Source organism: Meleagris gallopavo, chromosome 7 (assembly GCF_905368555.1).
Source record: "Meleagris gallopavo chromosome 7, MGAL_WU_HG_1.1, whole genome shotgun sequence".
NCBI classification, from domain to species: Eukaryota; Metazoa; Chordata; class Aves; order Galliformes; family Phasianidae; genus Meleagris; species Meleagris gallopavo.
Window position 1 is genome coordinate 21,888,564 of NC_139410.1, and position 15,855 is coordinate 21,904,418.

The 15,855-nt window shown below is 59.6% G+C and overlaps 1 protein-coding gene, 1 long non-coding RNA gene and 1 other non-coding gene across 3 annotated transcripts; 1 reads left to right on the forward strand and 2 right to left on the reverse strand.

The window, feature by feature from the left end:
- The first annotated feature begins 793 nt into the window (after nt 1–793).
- LOC146543997 (uncharacterized) lies at nt 794–7,487 on the forward strand. Its single transcript, XR_014884387.1, has 2 exons — nt 794–1,298; nt 6,401–7,487. It is a non-coding gene; the product is annotated as an uncharacterized LOC146543997 (long non-coding RNA).
- On the reverse strand, nt 2,863–14,978 carry WNT10A (Wnt family member 10A). Its single transcript, XM_085228169.1, has 4 exons — nt 14,255–14,978; nt 11,690–11,952; nt 6,654–7,030; nt 2,863–3,574 (listed from the first exon to the last, which is right to left on the reverse strand). The coding sequence occupies exons 1-4, from the start codon at nt 14,311–14,313 to the stop codon at nt 3,107–3,109; spliced, it is 1,167 nt and encodes a 388-aa protein (XP_085084295.1). The 5' UTR covers nt 14,314–14,978; the 3' UTR covers nt 2,863–3,106.
- TRNAV-GAC (transfer RNA valine (anticodon GAC)) lies at nt 5,674–5,746 on the reverse strand. The gene has a single exon. It is a non-coding gene; the product is annotated as a tRNA-Val (tRNA).
- Nucleotides 14,979–15,855: the final 877 nt, after the last annotated feature.

Below are 15,855 nucleotides of genomic sequence, written 5' to 3' on the forward strand. Positions count from 1 at the left end.
TCACCAGAACGCCATGCAAGGGGGTGGCTGGACCTGGAGCGGTGAGCACAGGGCTCCTGGGTTCTTCTCCTGAGCCAGCAGCTGCCTTGCTGTAGGTACTTTGCCTTGCCAAGCAGGTCAACTAGGGCCAATTTTTTTTTTTTTTTTGGGGGGGGGGGGGGGGGGGGGGGGGGCGTCACGGGTGCTGGTGCCAAGCACGACATGTTGGGGCTGAACTCCAGGAAAGCCTCGGAGCACTTCTCTGCAGCTCAAGTTGCAGCAGGGTGCCAGCCAGGCTCTCAGGAGAGTTCTCAGACTGTGGCCACCTGCCTCCCACCCAGAGAGCTTGCTGGGGGCGAGCTGTCCAGAGCAAGGCAAGGAAGGAGCTACTCCCCTCAGAACAGCAGACTAGCAGCCAAGATTTATTCTCTGGTTGCTTCCATAGCTCTGGTGAGGGTTGGCAGCCCAGCATGCTCTGTCTGCCAGCAGCAGGTGCTGGTGTCCCTGCTTATGCCACCTCAGTGAGGGGATGAGATGGTGCAGGGGTGCCAGAGAGCCATTGCATCGTGGCTCTGCTTCATGTAGGCTCTGCTGGGAGCAGCAATGGAATTTCAATGGGGCTGGGCGTTCCCACGTAGTGATTCCCCCAGGCAGGATCTGGCTGTGATGACTGTTCTGTGCAGGGAATAAATACCAGAGGAGTTACTCACGACTCACTGGGGCATGATGTAGCAACTCCTCGCTGGTTCCCCCCACCCTCCAGCCAAAGTTCCTCCTGTGATCTCCTGGGGAAAGTCCCAGCCCCCCCATTCTCTCCTGCCACCCCCCAAGACCTTCCCCACCCTTGTTGGAGCTTTCCAGAATTAGGAGACATGCTGGGGTTTGGGGAGAGAGGAAAAGATCAGCGCAGCCTGCCATACTGCCCCCATAGCTCTTGCATGCTTTGTCTGGCAATGGCACAAAGCCAAGCTCTGAGATAGCATCAGCATGGGGTACCCACACCTGGGCAGCCACACATCCAGCTCCAGACCTGGCAGAAGTGCAGAGTGATCAGCTCAGGTCTCTCGATTGCCTTGGTGGTGGTCATGCTAAGGTCAGGTTTCCCATTGCTCTCCACAGTTGCCATGGACAAGAAGTGAGATTTACTTTCAGTTTGTTTAAAGGCGCTGAAAGGCTTTCCTGCTCCTGGAAATGGGGAGTTCAAACTCTGAGAAAGCCACCAGCCTTTGCCTGACTCCAGCAAATCTAGCCAGCTGATGGTCCTTCTGCAGCAATGACCCCTGTGGGTGGAGGAATCTCCATAATACATACAACACTGGGTAAGTTCCACCTGTTCATATAGTTGGTTGGGAACAGTCCCTCCGTGCAACTGCGAGGAAATTTGACTCTTTGGTGGGACTGGGATCAATCCTATCTGCCAGCCAAGAATGAAGCAAATCAGGCAGAGGGACATGGGAAGAGCCCCCAGTGACAAGCCAACCACACTGAGTTCCCCAAGTCAAGAGAGGATTGCATTTCTGTCCTGGAGAAGGAGGAAGGCTGCACTCAACCTGAAAGAGGTAGGGTTTGAGATACACAGTGCCCAGGGAGCCCAGTCCTGCCTAGAAAATGGCTCTGGGGGCTCAATAGTTATCACGGGAAAGGAGATGTCCTGCAGGCTTCTTGTGTGGTTGGAAGGATGGGCGCTTGGTGGATGGTTTACCAAATAGGGAAACACAGGGACACTGTCTTTGCAACCACAGGCTCTCTGAAGTCTTGCCTGTGGATCCCAGATGCACAGCAGGGGAAACTGCAAAGCAGATCCGGAGTGTTGGTATTGCACTGGGAGCTCATGGGATGGTCCCATGAGAAAAGGAGCTTCTTTTGTGATAAGGCAGCACATGCCTTGGAGCTACCTGCACCCCGAGCTGGGGGACGAGTTATGTCCTTGGGAGAATGGTCCACACCTGCAACCCCTCTCTGCATCTTTAAACACATCTTGTCCCATGACACACTTCATGCCCAGCCAGCAGCAGGGCTCAGGGTGCCTGCAGCAGCATTATGAAACAAGGACACAGGGCTCCTCCCTGCTGCACCCGGGGCATATGCTTCCTCCCAGCCTGGTATTTTCCCCCTCGATTTTTTTTCTATTTTTTTCCCCTTCATTTATTATTTTGCATAGCCTCAAGGGGCGCAAAGCTATGGGAGGAGCAGGGAAGCTATCAGCCGGGAGATACCAGCGGTGTGATTCAGCAGGCTGGATGAGTGCCCTCCCTGCCACTGCAGCGGGGTGCCAGCAGGAGGGATGGCTGCAAGTCTGCAGTGCCTCGATTCTGTCCCTGGCCCTGCCCCAGGCATCTCCCAGCAACACGGGGGCAGTAGCAGGGCTATGGGGCCATTATCGGGGATTTCCATGGCTGGATGGAGTCCAGCGTGTGCCCAGACAGCTCCCAGGGCTGTGATGCCAGCAGGGCACTGTGGGGGGCAGTCCTGAGGGCCCCAATCATTCTGTTGGCACACGCAGGAGCAAAGCCCTGGACAGGAGGAAGAGCATTCAGCACTGTCTCCAATCCACTTTTATTCACAATCAGGAAATAACTTACCATACAATAACACAGGCACGCACAGCACAGCCCCGGGCACCCTCCCCTCTGGCATGCCCTGCACTACAAGAGGCAAGACCCATCTGGGGGGCTGTGCCCCTTCCATCCCATAGGATGTTCCATCCCAGGGATGCTCCGTCTCCATCCCATGGAATGCTTCCATCTCCATCCCAGGGATGCTCCATCTCCATCCCACTTGGTGCGCAGCCCTGCACACAGCCAGAGGAGCCTGTGTGCGATGCCGGTGCGTCCCCCTGCCCTCCCACCCGTGCCCCGCCATTCCCATCCCACCCCACCCCATCCCAGCGCCCACCCTGTGCCCCCCGAGCGGTGCTGGTGTCGGCAGTCTGTACAGCGTGGCTGTGCGCTCCCAGTGCTGCGGGGCTGGGTGGGCACAAGCAGCCCCCACCCTGGGTGACAATGACAAAGTGCTGGTTTCGGAGGGCCCTCGTGCTGAGCATCTCCGGAGCGGAGGGAAGCGGTGGATCCATCACTCCCCAGCGCCAGGGCGAGCTCGTCCCTGGCACCCTGGGGCGAGCGGGCAGCTACTTGCAGACGCTGACCCACTCGGTGATGCGGCACTCCTCGCACGCCACGAAGCAGCACCAGTGGAACTTGCAGTTGCAGCGCTCGCTGCGGGTTTGCCGCAGGATGTTGTGCCCCCGGCCGCAGCACAGGCTCTCGCAGTTGTCCATGCCTGGGCTGGTCTTGTTGCACAGGCGGCCTTGGGTGCCCAACGAGTCCAGCGCTGGCTCCCGCTCGCAGAAGTCAGGCGACTTCTCAAAGTAGACCAGCTCGCTGATGCCGGCGCGGCGGCGATGCCGTGCGTGGCCCGGCTCCAGCTGACCCGCATTGCGGTTGTGGGGCCGGATGAGAGTGGCCCCATAGAACCGGTCCTTAAGGAGGGATCCCACCAGGCGGAATTCGGGTGTCACCTGCCAGCAGGTCTTCAGCTGGCAGCTCCCTGAGGTGCCATGGCATTTGCACTTCCTCCTCATGTTGTCCATCACCACCTGCGGGGTGAATGGGAGGGCAGAGGGGTTAGCAGGGAAGATGTGGCATTTGGGGGATGGAGAAAGCAACACAGAGCTCCCTGGGGATGGGTGATGTGGGAGAACCATGTCACACCAAGAACTAAATTTCAAGCAGAAGCCAGAGATGCTCACAGTCTCGGCCTGTGATCTGGGGAGGCCGCTGCCGTGTGTCTGCTGCCACAAAAGTCAGCGCTCTAGGAAAAAACACTTATCAGGAAGAATGGTGATGCACTGGCACAGACTACCCAGGAAGGTGGTGGAGTCACTGTCCCTGGAGGTGCTGAAGAACCGTGGAGATGTGGCACTGAGGACATGGTTAGTGGGCACAGTGGGGATGGGTTGATGGTTGGACTAAATCATCTTAGTGGTCTTTTCCAACCTTGATGATTCTGTGATACTATACAGTTGTGTTGGTTGAGGAATGTGGCTAACCAAGGGACAAGGAGGACCACAGTGGCTATGCAAGGAGGAAGGGACAGTGCCAGCAGCCAGGGTCTGCATTACAGACAGGGATGCTACTTTGGCCACTCCCAGGCAAACAGCTCATGCCCAGTAACCCATGGGCACAGAGCTGCTGCACACCTCAGATAGAAGCAGCTTGTGCCGCCTTATGGCTCCATAGGCTCAATAGGGATGGAACATCTCCTACTGCTACCTCAGGAACAGCGAGGAAGTTAGCAGGCCAGTCCCCATGCCCCACTCTGCACCCCTTGGCCCAGAAGTAACTACATAATAAGGGAAATTAGCTCCAAATTACAAAGCACAGAGAGATGGAAGGAACTTTGAAGCACTTTGCCACCAGCTTTGTCGTGGTTGGGAGGCAATTTCCTGCACCGCCTCAGCCTCAGTATGCGGAGAAAGAGTTTCCCTATGGGGCTGCCTGCCCCCAGCCCCAGCAAATCCCCCTCCCACGGGGACATCCCAACCCCTCTGGGTGTCCAACCCAGGCTGGGGCTGGCACACAGCATCCCACACATGCTAATAGGATCACATGCTTATGCTCCACAGGGGCTTGAGAGGACACGTGGCCCCATGTGAGGCCACATCTCATAATGTCCCAGCCATCCCTGCCCACCCTGGTGGTGTGCTAGGTGCATTGTCTGTTCCTGCTCCATCCCTGGGGGAGATGCATGCACAAGGAGTGCCTTGTTTTGGTAGGGGTGGGTATTTTTTGCAGCTTGTTTTCTTGTTTTTGAGTAAATCTCCCCGTTGCTAAGCACTTATGGTAATGAAGGTAGGTCAGGGAAACACGCCTGGAGCTCGGGGCACATGGCGTAGAGGTCTGGGCTGGGCTGGAGGTTGGCTTTCATCCTGCAGAGAGACCTGTCTCCTGCTGAGAACAGCCTCTGCCTCGCAGGCCATGAGCTGTGCCCATTCACTTGCCATGCCCTGGGTGTGCCAGCAGGGAACACCAGCTGCTTCTGCCATCCCGGGAACATGCTGTCATCACGATCCCTTCCCTTTCTTTCCATCCCCTTTCCCGTAGCTGAACCAGGAATACCCATATGTAAAGCTGCAGTCCTCACGGGGATGGAGCGTGGATGACCCACAATGGACCATCTAAGTCACCATGCCAGGCATCCCAAGCCCTGCACGGCAGCATCCCAATCTGCAGACAGCTGCTTCTCCCTCTGCATGGGGAGCAAAAGCCCACTGCACTTATGAGTCCCAGGAGCACCTCTGCCACCATCTCTCCATTGCACACCCCTACCCTGACCAGGTCCTTCTCCCAGCTCACAGACACCCGCGATCAGCACATGCCCAGACTCGCTGGTGCTTTCTTTCACACATTCCCAGCTCCTCCCAGACACGCTCATAAGAGCTTTATCGTAGCCCTTTGTTGTGAGGGTAATGGGTAGTTCCAGGCTGCCTTTCATCCTCTTGCTCTCTGATCTGGCGGGTTAGGAGGGCTTGCAGAGCCTCCTGCATGATATGGGCTCTTCAGTTTGCATAGGAAGCTCCAAAGCAACCAGTTGCCCTTGGGCTCCCTATGCAAGCTCAGGGCCATGATGACCAGTGCCCATGCGGCTTGGAGGATATACTGTGCTTCACTGCTGGATTTGAAAAAGGAATAGAGGTGTTTCTGCCTGGTTTTGAACCAGGGACCTTCCGCGTGTCAGGCGAACGTGATAACCACTACACTACAGAAACCCACGTGCCACTGCCACCAACTGTGGCCTTCCGTGGCATTGTCATCTCCCCAGGCAGTGCAGGGTGTGAGTGGGGAGCCAGGCCTGTGCTGGCCCTCTCTACATGCAAAGAACTCTTGTGATGCACATGCTGAGCATCCTCAGTGGTGAAGATGCAGTGGTTAAGGCTGGTGCATGGAAAGGGACAGTGCTCTGCGTATGGTGACCAAGCACTGCTCAAGGGATCAGAGCTCAGTGTTCCCACCGCAGGAGAGGAGAAGACCGCAGAGCTGCTGCACCCAGCACTGCCACTCCTTCCTGGGGAATTCCCAGCAGAGTGCTCCTTATTTGTGCAGAAAGATATTCCTAGGAGTGAGGGCATGGCATGGCTTTGTGGAGGTCAGTGTGCAGAATCCATCCCCAAATAGTGCACTTGGCTAGATTCAGCCCCAGCAGGAGCTGTGGCACCCAGGGGCAGTGGCCAGGCATGCCATCACCATCCTGCTCCCATTCATGGCTCCCATGCACAGCTCCCACAATCATTACAACTTCATCTCCGAAGGGCCTGCACCCTCATTTCTCCAAAGTTCTGGAGCTGGGCACCCTGCCTGACCAATGCTGCCTCACTGTCTTCCCTTCCTTCATTCATTCAGCCCTCCTCTTCCTCTTCTTCCAGCTCCTGCCTTCTCCTGCCCACCTAGCTCATATCTCTGAAGCCACCAAGAAGTGTGCAAAAAGGCCATTGCCAGCCCTCTGCCACCTCCTGCTTGCACCTGGGGACAAGCAGACCCCACAGCCCAGATCCCTGAGGTGCTGTATGGTGTCTCTCCTGTCTGTGGGCATTTCCTCTGGCAGTGAGGATTGATGCCCAGGTTGGGAACTAGACCTGGGATTGCTGTCCCCGCCGTCATCACCCTAATGCCGCTCACCTGCCGCCCCACACGGTTGTTGTGCAGCCTCATGCGTGAGTGGATGTCCCTGTACGTTTCCCGAGAGTCGAGGAAATCCTTGGAAAACTTCTCCCCATAGTCCACGTCGGGGCTGCACCCGCCCCACTCCCAGGAGTCCTGGAGGCCGGGGGTCTCGGCCGGCATGTGCTCCATGTGCACACCGTGCACCATGCCTTTGCCGCGGTTCATGGCCTCCAGCTGGAGCCGGTGCAGCTTGCGGCGGAAAGCCTCCTCGTCGCCCCGTCGCTTCTGGTCACATCCACATGCCTGCAGCTTGCCGAGGGCGCAGGCATTGGAGACAGCGTGCACCACACCGGCGGCTGCGATGGCATAAGCGAAGGCGCTCTCCCGGAAACCTGCAAGGATGGAGAGAGCGGGGCTCAGGATGGGCTCATGGAGCACCAGCAGAACCCCTCTGGGTGTGCTCGTGGCCCATTCCTGAGCCCCAGCACTGGGAAGCAAGGATGGGATGCACCCCAAAGGATGGTCGCCTCCCTCCCAGCTGTGGAAATCTCTTAGAAATGTGATACAACGCTGGAAAAATTGCGCATCCCCACTTTTAGAACGTGCCGTGACCACACCACGCCCTGCCAGGGCAGGCAGCTGGTTGTCATTACACGCCGGGGAGTGAGGACGTCCGCACATGTCATTAGCTGCAGATGGGGCAGCCAGGGACAGGGACGCTGCCCAACATGTGCGCTCGTTTGCTGGTGATGCTCGCCAGCACGCATGCCTCCTCTGTGGTTCGTGGCCGACTGCTGAGCAAACGCTATAATCTTATTAAAGGGAAATGAAACGCATCTCGGAAACCTGCATTTAAAGTCGTGCTGCTCTTTTGTGTGCTAATTTGACACCGCTGCATTTAAAAAATTAACAAGGTGCTGCTTAAAAGCAACCAGAGCCTCTCCCAGCTTCTCTTCAGTGTCGGACAAGCTTGCTCTGAGCCAGTCCCTTCCAATGCACAAGTTGAACAACATTTTTCATCAGGCAGGTAATGGTGCAGCTCCCAGGGAGGCAGTGCTGGTAACACATACACATCTGAACAGCCCGTGCCCCTCTCCATCCCCCAGCCCCTCTGCCTCCTCCCCACTCTGTGCCCCTGCCTGCCCCTGCCCATGCCCAGCTCCTCCACCCAGCACCACACTCTCCACTCCAGCCTTGCCTTTCCGTTAGCCCCATTCTCAAGTTCCCCCCACCCAACTCACAATTTCTCATGCAGCATCTCCTTAAAATCCCTTCTGGAGACCAGACAGAAGCACTACCCCACCCATTTTGTCTACCAAGCCTGTCTCCTTGTTGGTGAAGAGGCTGAGTTGGTTCAGCGCCCTCCACAGCTGAGAAACCCGTGGGGTCAAACCCCAACTCTTCTCCATCCCTTGCTGCCCTCCAGCCATGCAGGAGCTGATGGACGATGCTGAGGGGTCTCTGTCTCCAGAGCATCCATCCCCCAGGCCCTGGACAGTCAATGCTCTGGTCCCCAGGCAGCAGCAGAGCCAATATATTTCTGCATCCAGGGTCATCTCATGGTCCTTGTTCTAAGAGCCCAGATGTGTCAGGAAAGCAGTGAGCAAGGTCGCTGAAGATGACAACCGCAGACACCACAATCTGGGCAAGGGAGGATTTTCCAGGAACCACAGCCAAGGTGGTGCGCATCAGCCCTTCAGAGGGAGGCTCTCCAGCTGCCCAAGCCACCTAAGACTCTGATGGTGACAAAGCTACCAGATCCCTCCAGGAACTGCAGAAGAGGCTGTAGCCATGGGAGAAGCAGGGAGAAGGGCTATGGGAAGCATTGCATCCTTCTGGGAAGAGAGAATGGAGGACAAGACCCTGACAGCACAACCAGGACCCAGCCTCCCATGTACTTAAAGGACTGTTGGGCACCCACTATGAGATCTTTCTTTCTGATATGCAAATGATGGGTCCAAAAGGTTCAGACCTGGGATGGGTCTCCATGTCAGATCTCGAAGTGGCTTCCTTAGCAGGGAAAACTCTCCATCATGGCTCTCTGCCTCTGGGCACCTCAGAGATGGGGGGCATTTAGTGGGACCCCAAGATGCACTCTGCCATGCACACAGCAGCTGCTCCATCTCTCAGGATGGTGTGGGACCAAGGACGTGGTCCCAGCCCAGAAGTGGCCATGGGCTCCATGGGTTCCTGGGGCAATGAGAGCTGGACGCTGTACACCATAAAACTCTTCCTAGCTCTTCTCCCACCACCTCCCACAAGAGCCGGCTGGTCCCGACATGCCGCCTCTCCCCCAGTCCCGCTCCCTCCCCCCCTCCCCTCTCCCTAATTAAACTGCAGGTGAACCTGCCAGGCTCTGGCCCCTCGCCAGCTGCTAAACGGCTCCCTGCAGATCGCGACTTGCCTCCCTGCACCTCCCAAGCGTGCCAGGGACAGCCTGGAGCCCTCGCTCCGAGCACGCAGCTCCCATCCGCCCATGGCACTGCCATCCAGGAGCCCCATGGGCTGCGGGGAGAAGAGATGCTGCCCATCGCCAAGGGCACTGATCATGCCCATCTCCTTGGGGGAAGATCCAGGGACTGTGGGCACCCACAGAGATGCGGCTGAGCAACCATAGCACCTGCACGTGCTTTAGGGCCAGGTGGGCAAAGTCCTCAGCTTGCTTGAGGGTAGCGAAAACCCAGCCAAGAGCCCAGCTGCAGCTGTGCCTGGCCAGGCACTGAGGTTTGCGGGCACTGGTACTTGGCTAGGGCTCTGCGTGGCCGGGCGCCGGGGTCCCAAGCTCTGAATGGCCATAACAGCACCTGCCTGCTGCACGCTGCCCGCGCCAAGTGCGGCTCACAGCTGGCTGTTCCCCAGCACCTGGCTCTCCCAGCCGGGCAGGGAGTTCTCCCCTCCTTGCTGGGTGAATCAGGTTTTGGATGGGCCCCACAGTCCCCTTGGCTCCTGGGTGTCTTTCCCGGGAGGACACAGGCCTCACCAAGCCTCCAAAGGCTGCAAAGGAAATCAGAGGGACACTGCGCTTCAGGACACTCAGGGTGTGGTTCCCACTTCTTTCAGAGCTGTAAATAGATAGGATTGGGATGAGCCAAGGGCACAGAGACATACTGGACCCCTCAGCACCTCTCAAGCAGCCTCTGCCCCACAGCCAGCAGTGCCAGTGTTGCACTGCACCATGGTTGTGTTGGCATGTGCAGGACCAGGATAAGAGTCACCTGCAGTGAAGCTTCTGGCATACACCCATGCATGGTGCAGCCCAGCCAACAGCCCCTGGGTATCAGGGACAATCCACGGCAGATCTCTGTACATCTGCCCCTGCTGGCCATCAGCATCCTTTTCCCCACTATTCCTGTCCAGAATAGGGTTCCCACCATGCCCAATGTGAAGCCTCCCTGCTCCTTCCCAGCTCCCATAGGCTTGCATCAAGTCTATGGGACAAGCCCTAGCTCTGTGGGATTGAACTGGGCTGGGTGTATGGTGCTGAGTGCTGGGGAGATGCGTGAGATGTGGGAGGACAGGGTGGAGCAGAGAGAAGCGGGGAGAGCAGGAGGAGAAGGCAGCTACAAATAATTTAAAGTGAGGTTCACGCACGGCTGAACTGATGGCAGAAGAAGTGGGAAAAGGAATGAAAGATTAAAGGGGTCTGTCACTTCAGGTTACAAACAACGATCCTTCGAGCGCGCTGCGTTCCCAGGCACGGCAGGGATGGGGCAGAGACCTGATCCCTGCAGACCAGATGCATTAATGCCTGCGGCATGGAGCCTGCACCCCTTGCTTCACCTCTCCTCCCAGCTGCGGGTGGGAGATGCACCCTACATCCCTGATCCAATGGCTGTTCCATTCCTGTGTGTCTCTGCAAGGCAGGGACCAAAGCTCCAGGTCCAGTACTGAGGGATCTGAGTGGGCTGGAAGCAGATCAGGGCATCAGCCTTGAGACTTGCTCTATGCCAAAATGGTTCTGAGCAACCACATAGGATGGTGCTCAAACCTCATCCTGCATCCCAAAGAGGTGCCCACCTCCCAGCATCCTTATCTCCATCCTTCTCCTGGATCACAGCAATGTGCTGGTAGCAGGAGACAGAAACATCTCCATGCCTCCACAAATGGTGTCCTGGGGCTGAGGACCTTGTGGTGCCTCTTTGCCACTTTTTGTTGGAGCTTCTCACCACCCTGGGGGGATGCTGGTGGCACCTCACCTGGGTGCAGGAGCTCAAGCCAGTGAACCTGTGTCTCTGCCTCCTGAGAAGAGCAGAAGCAAATGCATTCCTCTGAGACCTAGAAATACCATGATGCTTATCGGGGCTGCTGGTCTCCACCCTCCCTGCCAGGCCCTAACCTGGGCATTGCTCACTGAGGCACTGGCGCTGCCACCAGCACTGCCTTGGCCTCTCCCATCCATGGCATAGACCAACGAGTACCCTGCTGTGTGCTGAGCACCAGGCCCCATGCACAGCGAGAAGACACACCCAAGTCCTACAGAAGGTCCTCCCATCAGGCCACTACCCTGAGCTGCACCGTGCAGGCAGCAGAGCTCTCAGGGGAGCCTGCCTGTCCCCAGGTGATCCAACCTCCATGCCCCACAGTCCTACAGACAGAGAGCCCTCAGCTCTGGGCAGACAAGGCCAAGGCAGGACACCAAGATGATAGGCTCACAGACCTACATCTCATTGCTTCTGCTCGCCATGATGCACCAAAACATTGGTCCTGCAGAGGAGCGGGAGTGGGAGAGGACACTGAGTCCATCCACCGAACTGAATCCCAGAGTGAGGCATCCACCTACATCTATGGGGGGGGGAAGCTGGTAAGTTTTGGGCAGCTCAGGACAAGGGCAAGAAAGACACGTGGAGAAGAGCCCAGATGTGCTGCTGCTTGCTCTGCCAGACCTTCATGTTTCTTCATATCCCTGCCTTCACCTGCAGGATGCTGACCTGGCCCGGTCCCCTGGGCTACAGAGGAGATGTGGAGTGCCCACGGGGAGTCTATGAGGCTCCACATGAGAGCGGTTTCTGGGCAAAGGATGAGGAAAAGGAGAGAGTCCCTTTGGCCCTTACCTCTGCTGAAGATGATGCTCTCGTAGGGGATCTTGTTCTTGGTCTCGAGGCTGGAGCAGTTCCAGCGCTGGTCCCGGAACTGGTGCTGGCACTCGTGGATGGCGATCTGAATGCCCTGGATGGCTGAGGCCGTCACGTCAGGATGCCGCACGCACACCTCCAGCTGCCTCCGCGTCAGCCCCGGCAGGGTCAAGCACACCGTGTTGGCGTTCAGCACCGGCTCCGATGGCAGCTTCAGGCCCAGGATCTCATTGGAACAGGAGCTTGGGGGAAAAGGGAGTTGTGTGAGCTTGGGGCGAGCAAGGTGCTGAGAGCTTGGGGAGGGGGAAGACCTTGCGGGGGCACATGGGAGGGGAGATGCTCCTCTCCCCACACAGTGCCTGCTGCCTGCGAGTGACAGCAAATCAGCAAGCTGCAGGTTTTTCCTCAGGCTTGCCCATCCACAGAGACTCCAGAGCACAAGATCCATCCCAGGTCCAGCTCTGTCCATGCTGCACCCTGTATGGCACTGCTGGTTCTCACAAGGGAGGTGACCAGAGGGACCAGCCTTTTCCTGGCTGGGAAAATCAGAGCTGAGCCCCTGATGCATTACTCACAAACTTCCAGCAGTCATTCCAAACCCATCCATAGTCATATCCCAGCCCCACTGACCACGATGGCAGTCACTTCTTAGACCAGAAAGCACTGGCAGGTGGATGGGGACAAGGTAGTGGGGTGCAGGTACTTCTCCAAGCAGAGATGCTGTCTTGGGAGACAGAGAGGTGGATGAAGTGTGGGAGACAGGAGATGAGGGTGGTACGGCCAGCACAGGCAGATGTGGAGAATAAGATGGGTAGGACCCACAGTGTGCAAGCTGAGGACCTGCACAGCAGGAAGCGGGATGCCAAGGAGCATCCTGCACCTTGCACCAGGGTTCAGCACTTCTCCTCACTCAGGACAGCTCAGTCTCCAGGCAGGGATCCCTGTCCCCCAGAACAACCAGGAGTTGGGATCTTGGGAGGAGCAGGGTGTAGGAGCCCTTTGAAGCTCTTACAGAAGTGAGACTTGGAGAAGAATGCTGCAGGAAGGACTGCAGTTCCCACATGAAGCAGCCAGGCCCTGGGAAGGAGGGCTGCTCTCCCTCTGCTCCCTCAAGCCCTGCCAGGTGAGGGAGAGAAGCAGCACTGGAGGCAGAGGCTGACTCCCTCAGCCAAGGAGGAAGGGCTCAGCCTGGTGTCCCTGCAGAACTAAAGCTTGGTCAGGAGAAAAGGAGCTGTCAGCTTCAGGCTGCTGCTGTCTGCAGCTTCTCAAGTGTGTTTACACCCACCACTGCCATGGAGCGATCCATGGGTCTGCCCCACCACAAATCCACACTGACTCCAACAGGGAGATATAGGGCAGGTGAGAGCAGAGAGAAACGCAAGGGAGCACATCTGTCCATAGCACACAAGAAGGACCCTCTGCCCAGATCTAGCTCCCATTCACACTCCGTGGCTGACGCCAGATGTGAGCGCACCTGTGGCCAGCACCATCCCCATGCCCAGCAGCTCCTTCCCCAAGCACTGCAAAGACCTTATCCCCTGTTTGTCCTGAGCCAGCCCCAATGCCTGCCACCTTCATCCAGCAGCACCCCGGGGGACGGATAACGTTGTCACTCTCCCCATAGCACAGAGGGAAACTGAGGCAGGGGCCCTTCTGTAGGGCCTCGAGAGAGGAGGGCAGGTCCTGCTGCCTCTCGCTCCTCCCAGAGCTCATGGGACCCGCACGGGGCTGTCACTGTCACCGTCCCTAGGAGGACACAGCGCTCCCCCCAGCTCTCTCCCCCTTGAAATCAGGATTTAAACTTGATTTCACGGTGACAAGCCCCCGGGTCACAGGCTGCAGCGGCTGCTGCTTTAATTAATACAAGGCCCAACGTTAACAAATTATATTTAAAGGGGCTGGAGGGAGGGGGAAGGGCGGGGGACTCCCCCCCACCAGCAGCAGCATTAACCCCTGGCTGCCTGCAGCGCACAAGTTTCGGAGCGGGCAGAGGGGAGCTCCCACTCACCCCGGGGAGATGGAGCCGGACGGGGGCGGTGAGTGCTGGGGGGGGCCGCGTTCTGGAAGGCAGGCGGCCCCCAGCCGCCCCGGTTCGCCTTCGGAATCGGCAGAGCCGGGCTGGGAGGGGGAACAGGGCCTTATCCCCCGCCTCGGTGCGCGGTCCCCGGGTGCAGGGCCCGAAGGCACCGATGCCGGCGGCACCTCTCCCTCGACGGCGGCAGCGGCCCCCGGCACCTCTCCCGCATCCTCCGACCTCCCGCGGGGCAGAGCGGGGAAACTGAGGCAGGCCGGGCAGCCGCTGGGGCGGCTCGGGCCGGGAGGATGACGAGAAGCACCCGGAGCGGGGGAAGCAGCGGCCCTGACAGCGCCCGGAGCGCGGGGAGCGGGGCGGCGGGGCGCGCGGGGCGGCGGGGGGACCGCACCGGGGGGAGGACCGCAGCAGGGGGAGGACCGTGGAGCCCCCTCCGCGGCTCGACCCCGGAGCGGGGCTGTGCGCGGCTGCTTGCCGGGGGTCGGGGCGCTGGGGATGGGGGCAGCTCCTACCTGGGTACCCAGAGGCTGAGCAGCAGCGAGCAGAGTCCGTGGGCCAGGGCCGGGCGCATCTTCGCTGGGGCAGCGGCTGTGCGGGCTGCGGGCGGGCGGGCGCCTTTGGGGCAGGGGCGGCGGGGCTCGGCGCTGCTCTCTGCCCGCTTTGTTTGTTGTGGGTTGTTTGCTTGTTTGTGTTTTCCCCTCTCCTCCCTCTCACTGGCTCCCTGCGCGCCGGGGCTCGGCTCGCCGGGGCGGCTCTGCCATCCTCCCGGGATGCCCCCCCCGCCGCCTCCCGCCGCCCCAGCGCCCTCCGAGCCCGGCGAGGGCTGCGTGCCCCCCGCCCTGCCCACCGCCGCCCCGCCGCGCTCAGCCTCCCGCCTCAGCCCCCCATAGCGAGGCGGCCCGGGGGGCCAGGGGGGCCCTCGGCCGCCGCTCCCCAGGGCGCCCCGAGGCTCCGGGGCCGCGGCGGGCGTGGGCAGGGCGCCCGGAGGGGGTGGCCGGGCGAGCGGCGCGGGGGCTCCCTCGGGGCCCGCAGGCACATGGGGAGCCGCGGGCCCCCCCGCCGCCCCCCGCCGGTGTCGCCGGGCCGAGCGGGCAGGGTCGCGGCCGGAGCGCCCCGGCAGCGCTGGGCGCGGAGCGGCGGCGGCGGCGGCTCTGCCTGGGATCGCGCTGCGCCGAGCATTACTCAGCGCCCGGAGCCCGAGTCCCGACACGTCCAGACAGGAGCCCGCGGGGGAAGGACGGGGCAGAGAGGGTGGCAGCGGGGCGGGGAGGCGGCGTGTCGCACGCAGCCTGGCGGGGAGGGAGCGGGAGGCGCGGGGGGAGCGGGCACGGAGCGGGGAAGAGCGTGCGGGGAGCCGGGGTGAGGCGTGCGGGATGGGGAAGGGTGCGTGGGGAGCGAGCGGGGCGTGAGGGATGCGGGGGTCGTGTGCGCAGACGTTGGTGAACGGGGTGCGAGGTGAGTGTGCACGGTGCGAGGGGATCGGGGAGTGCGCACAGGGCAGGAGGCCATGGGCATGGGTGAGTGCACGAGGAGTTGGGTGAGTGTGCAAAGGGTGTGCATAGAGCGTGGCAGAGTGTGCGTGGCTTGGGGTGAACGTATGCGGAGTGTGGGGTGAGTGTGCACGGTGTGAGTGTGCACAAAGTGCAGGTGAGTGCACGGGGTGTGGGTGGGTGTGCATGGGGCACGGGCAGTGAATTCGTGAGTACAGAGGAGTGTGTGTAACAGAGTGAGCATGCATAGGGCGTGGGGGGAATGAACACAGCACGAGTGTGTGAGAAGGGGAAGTGTGTATGCTGCATGGATTGTGCATGGTGCAGTGAGTGTGCATGGTGAGCGTGCAAGGAGCGTGGAGAAAGTGGGAGCAATGGGGGTGAATGTGTGTGGAGTGTACGACAGCTGTGCACAGCTGGTGGGGTGAGCGTGTGCTTGGTGTGAATGTGCATGTGTGGGGCATGCTGTTCGTGCGGAGTGTTGGTGAGTGCAGTGTGAGTTGGGTGTGTGTTGCATGGGGGAGCGTGCGTGGCAGAGGGTAAACAAACGGGGCATGGAGTGAGCAAGGACAGAGAGAGCCACATGTAGTGGGCTGTCAGTGGGCACGGTCTGCTTTAGCGCG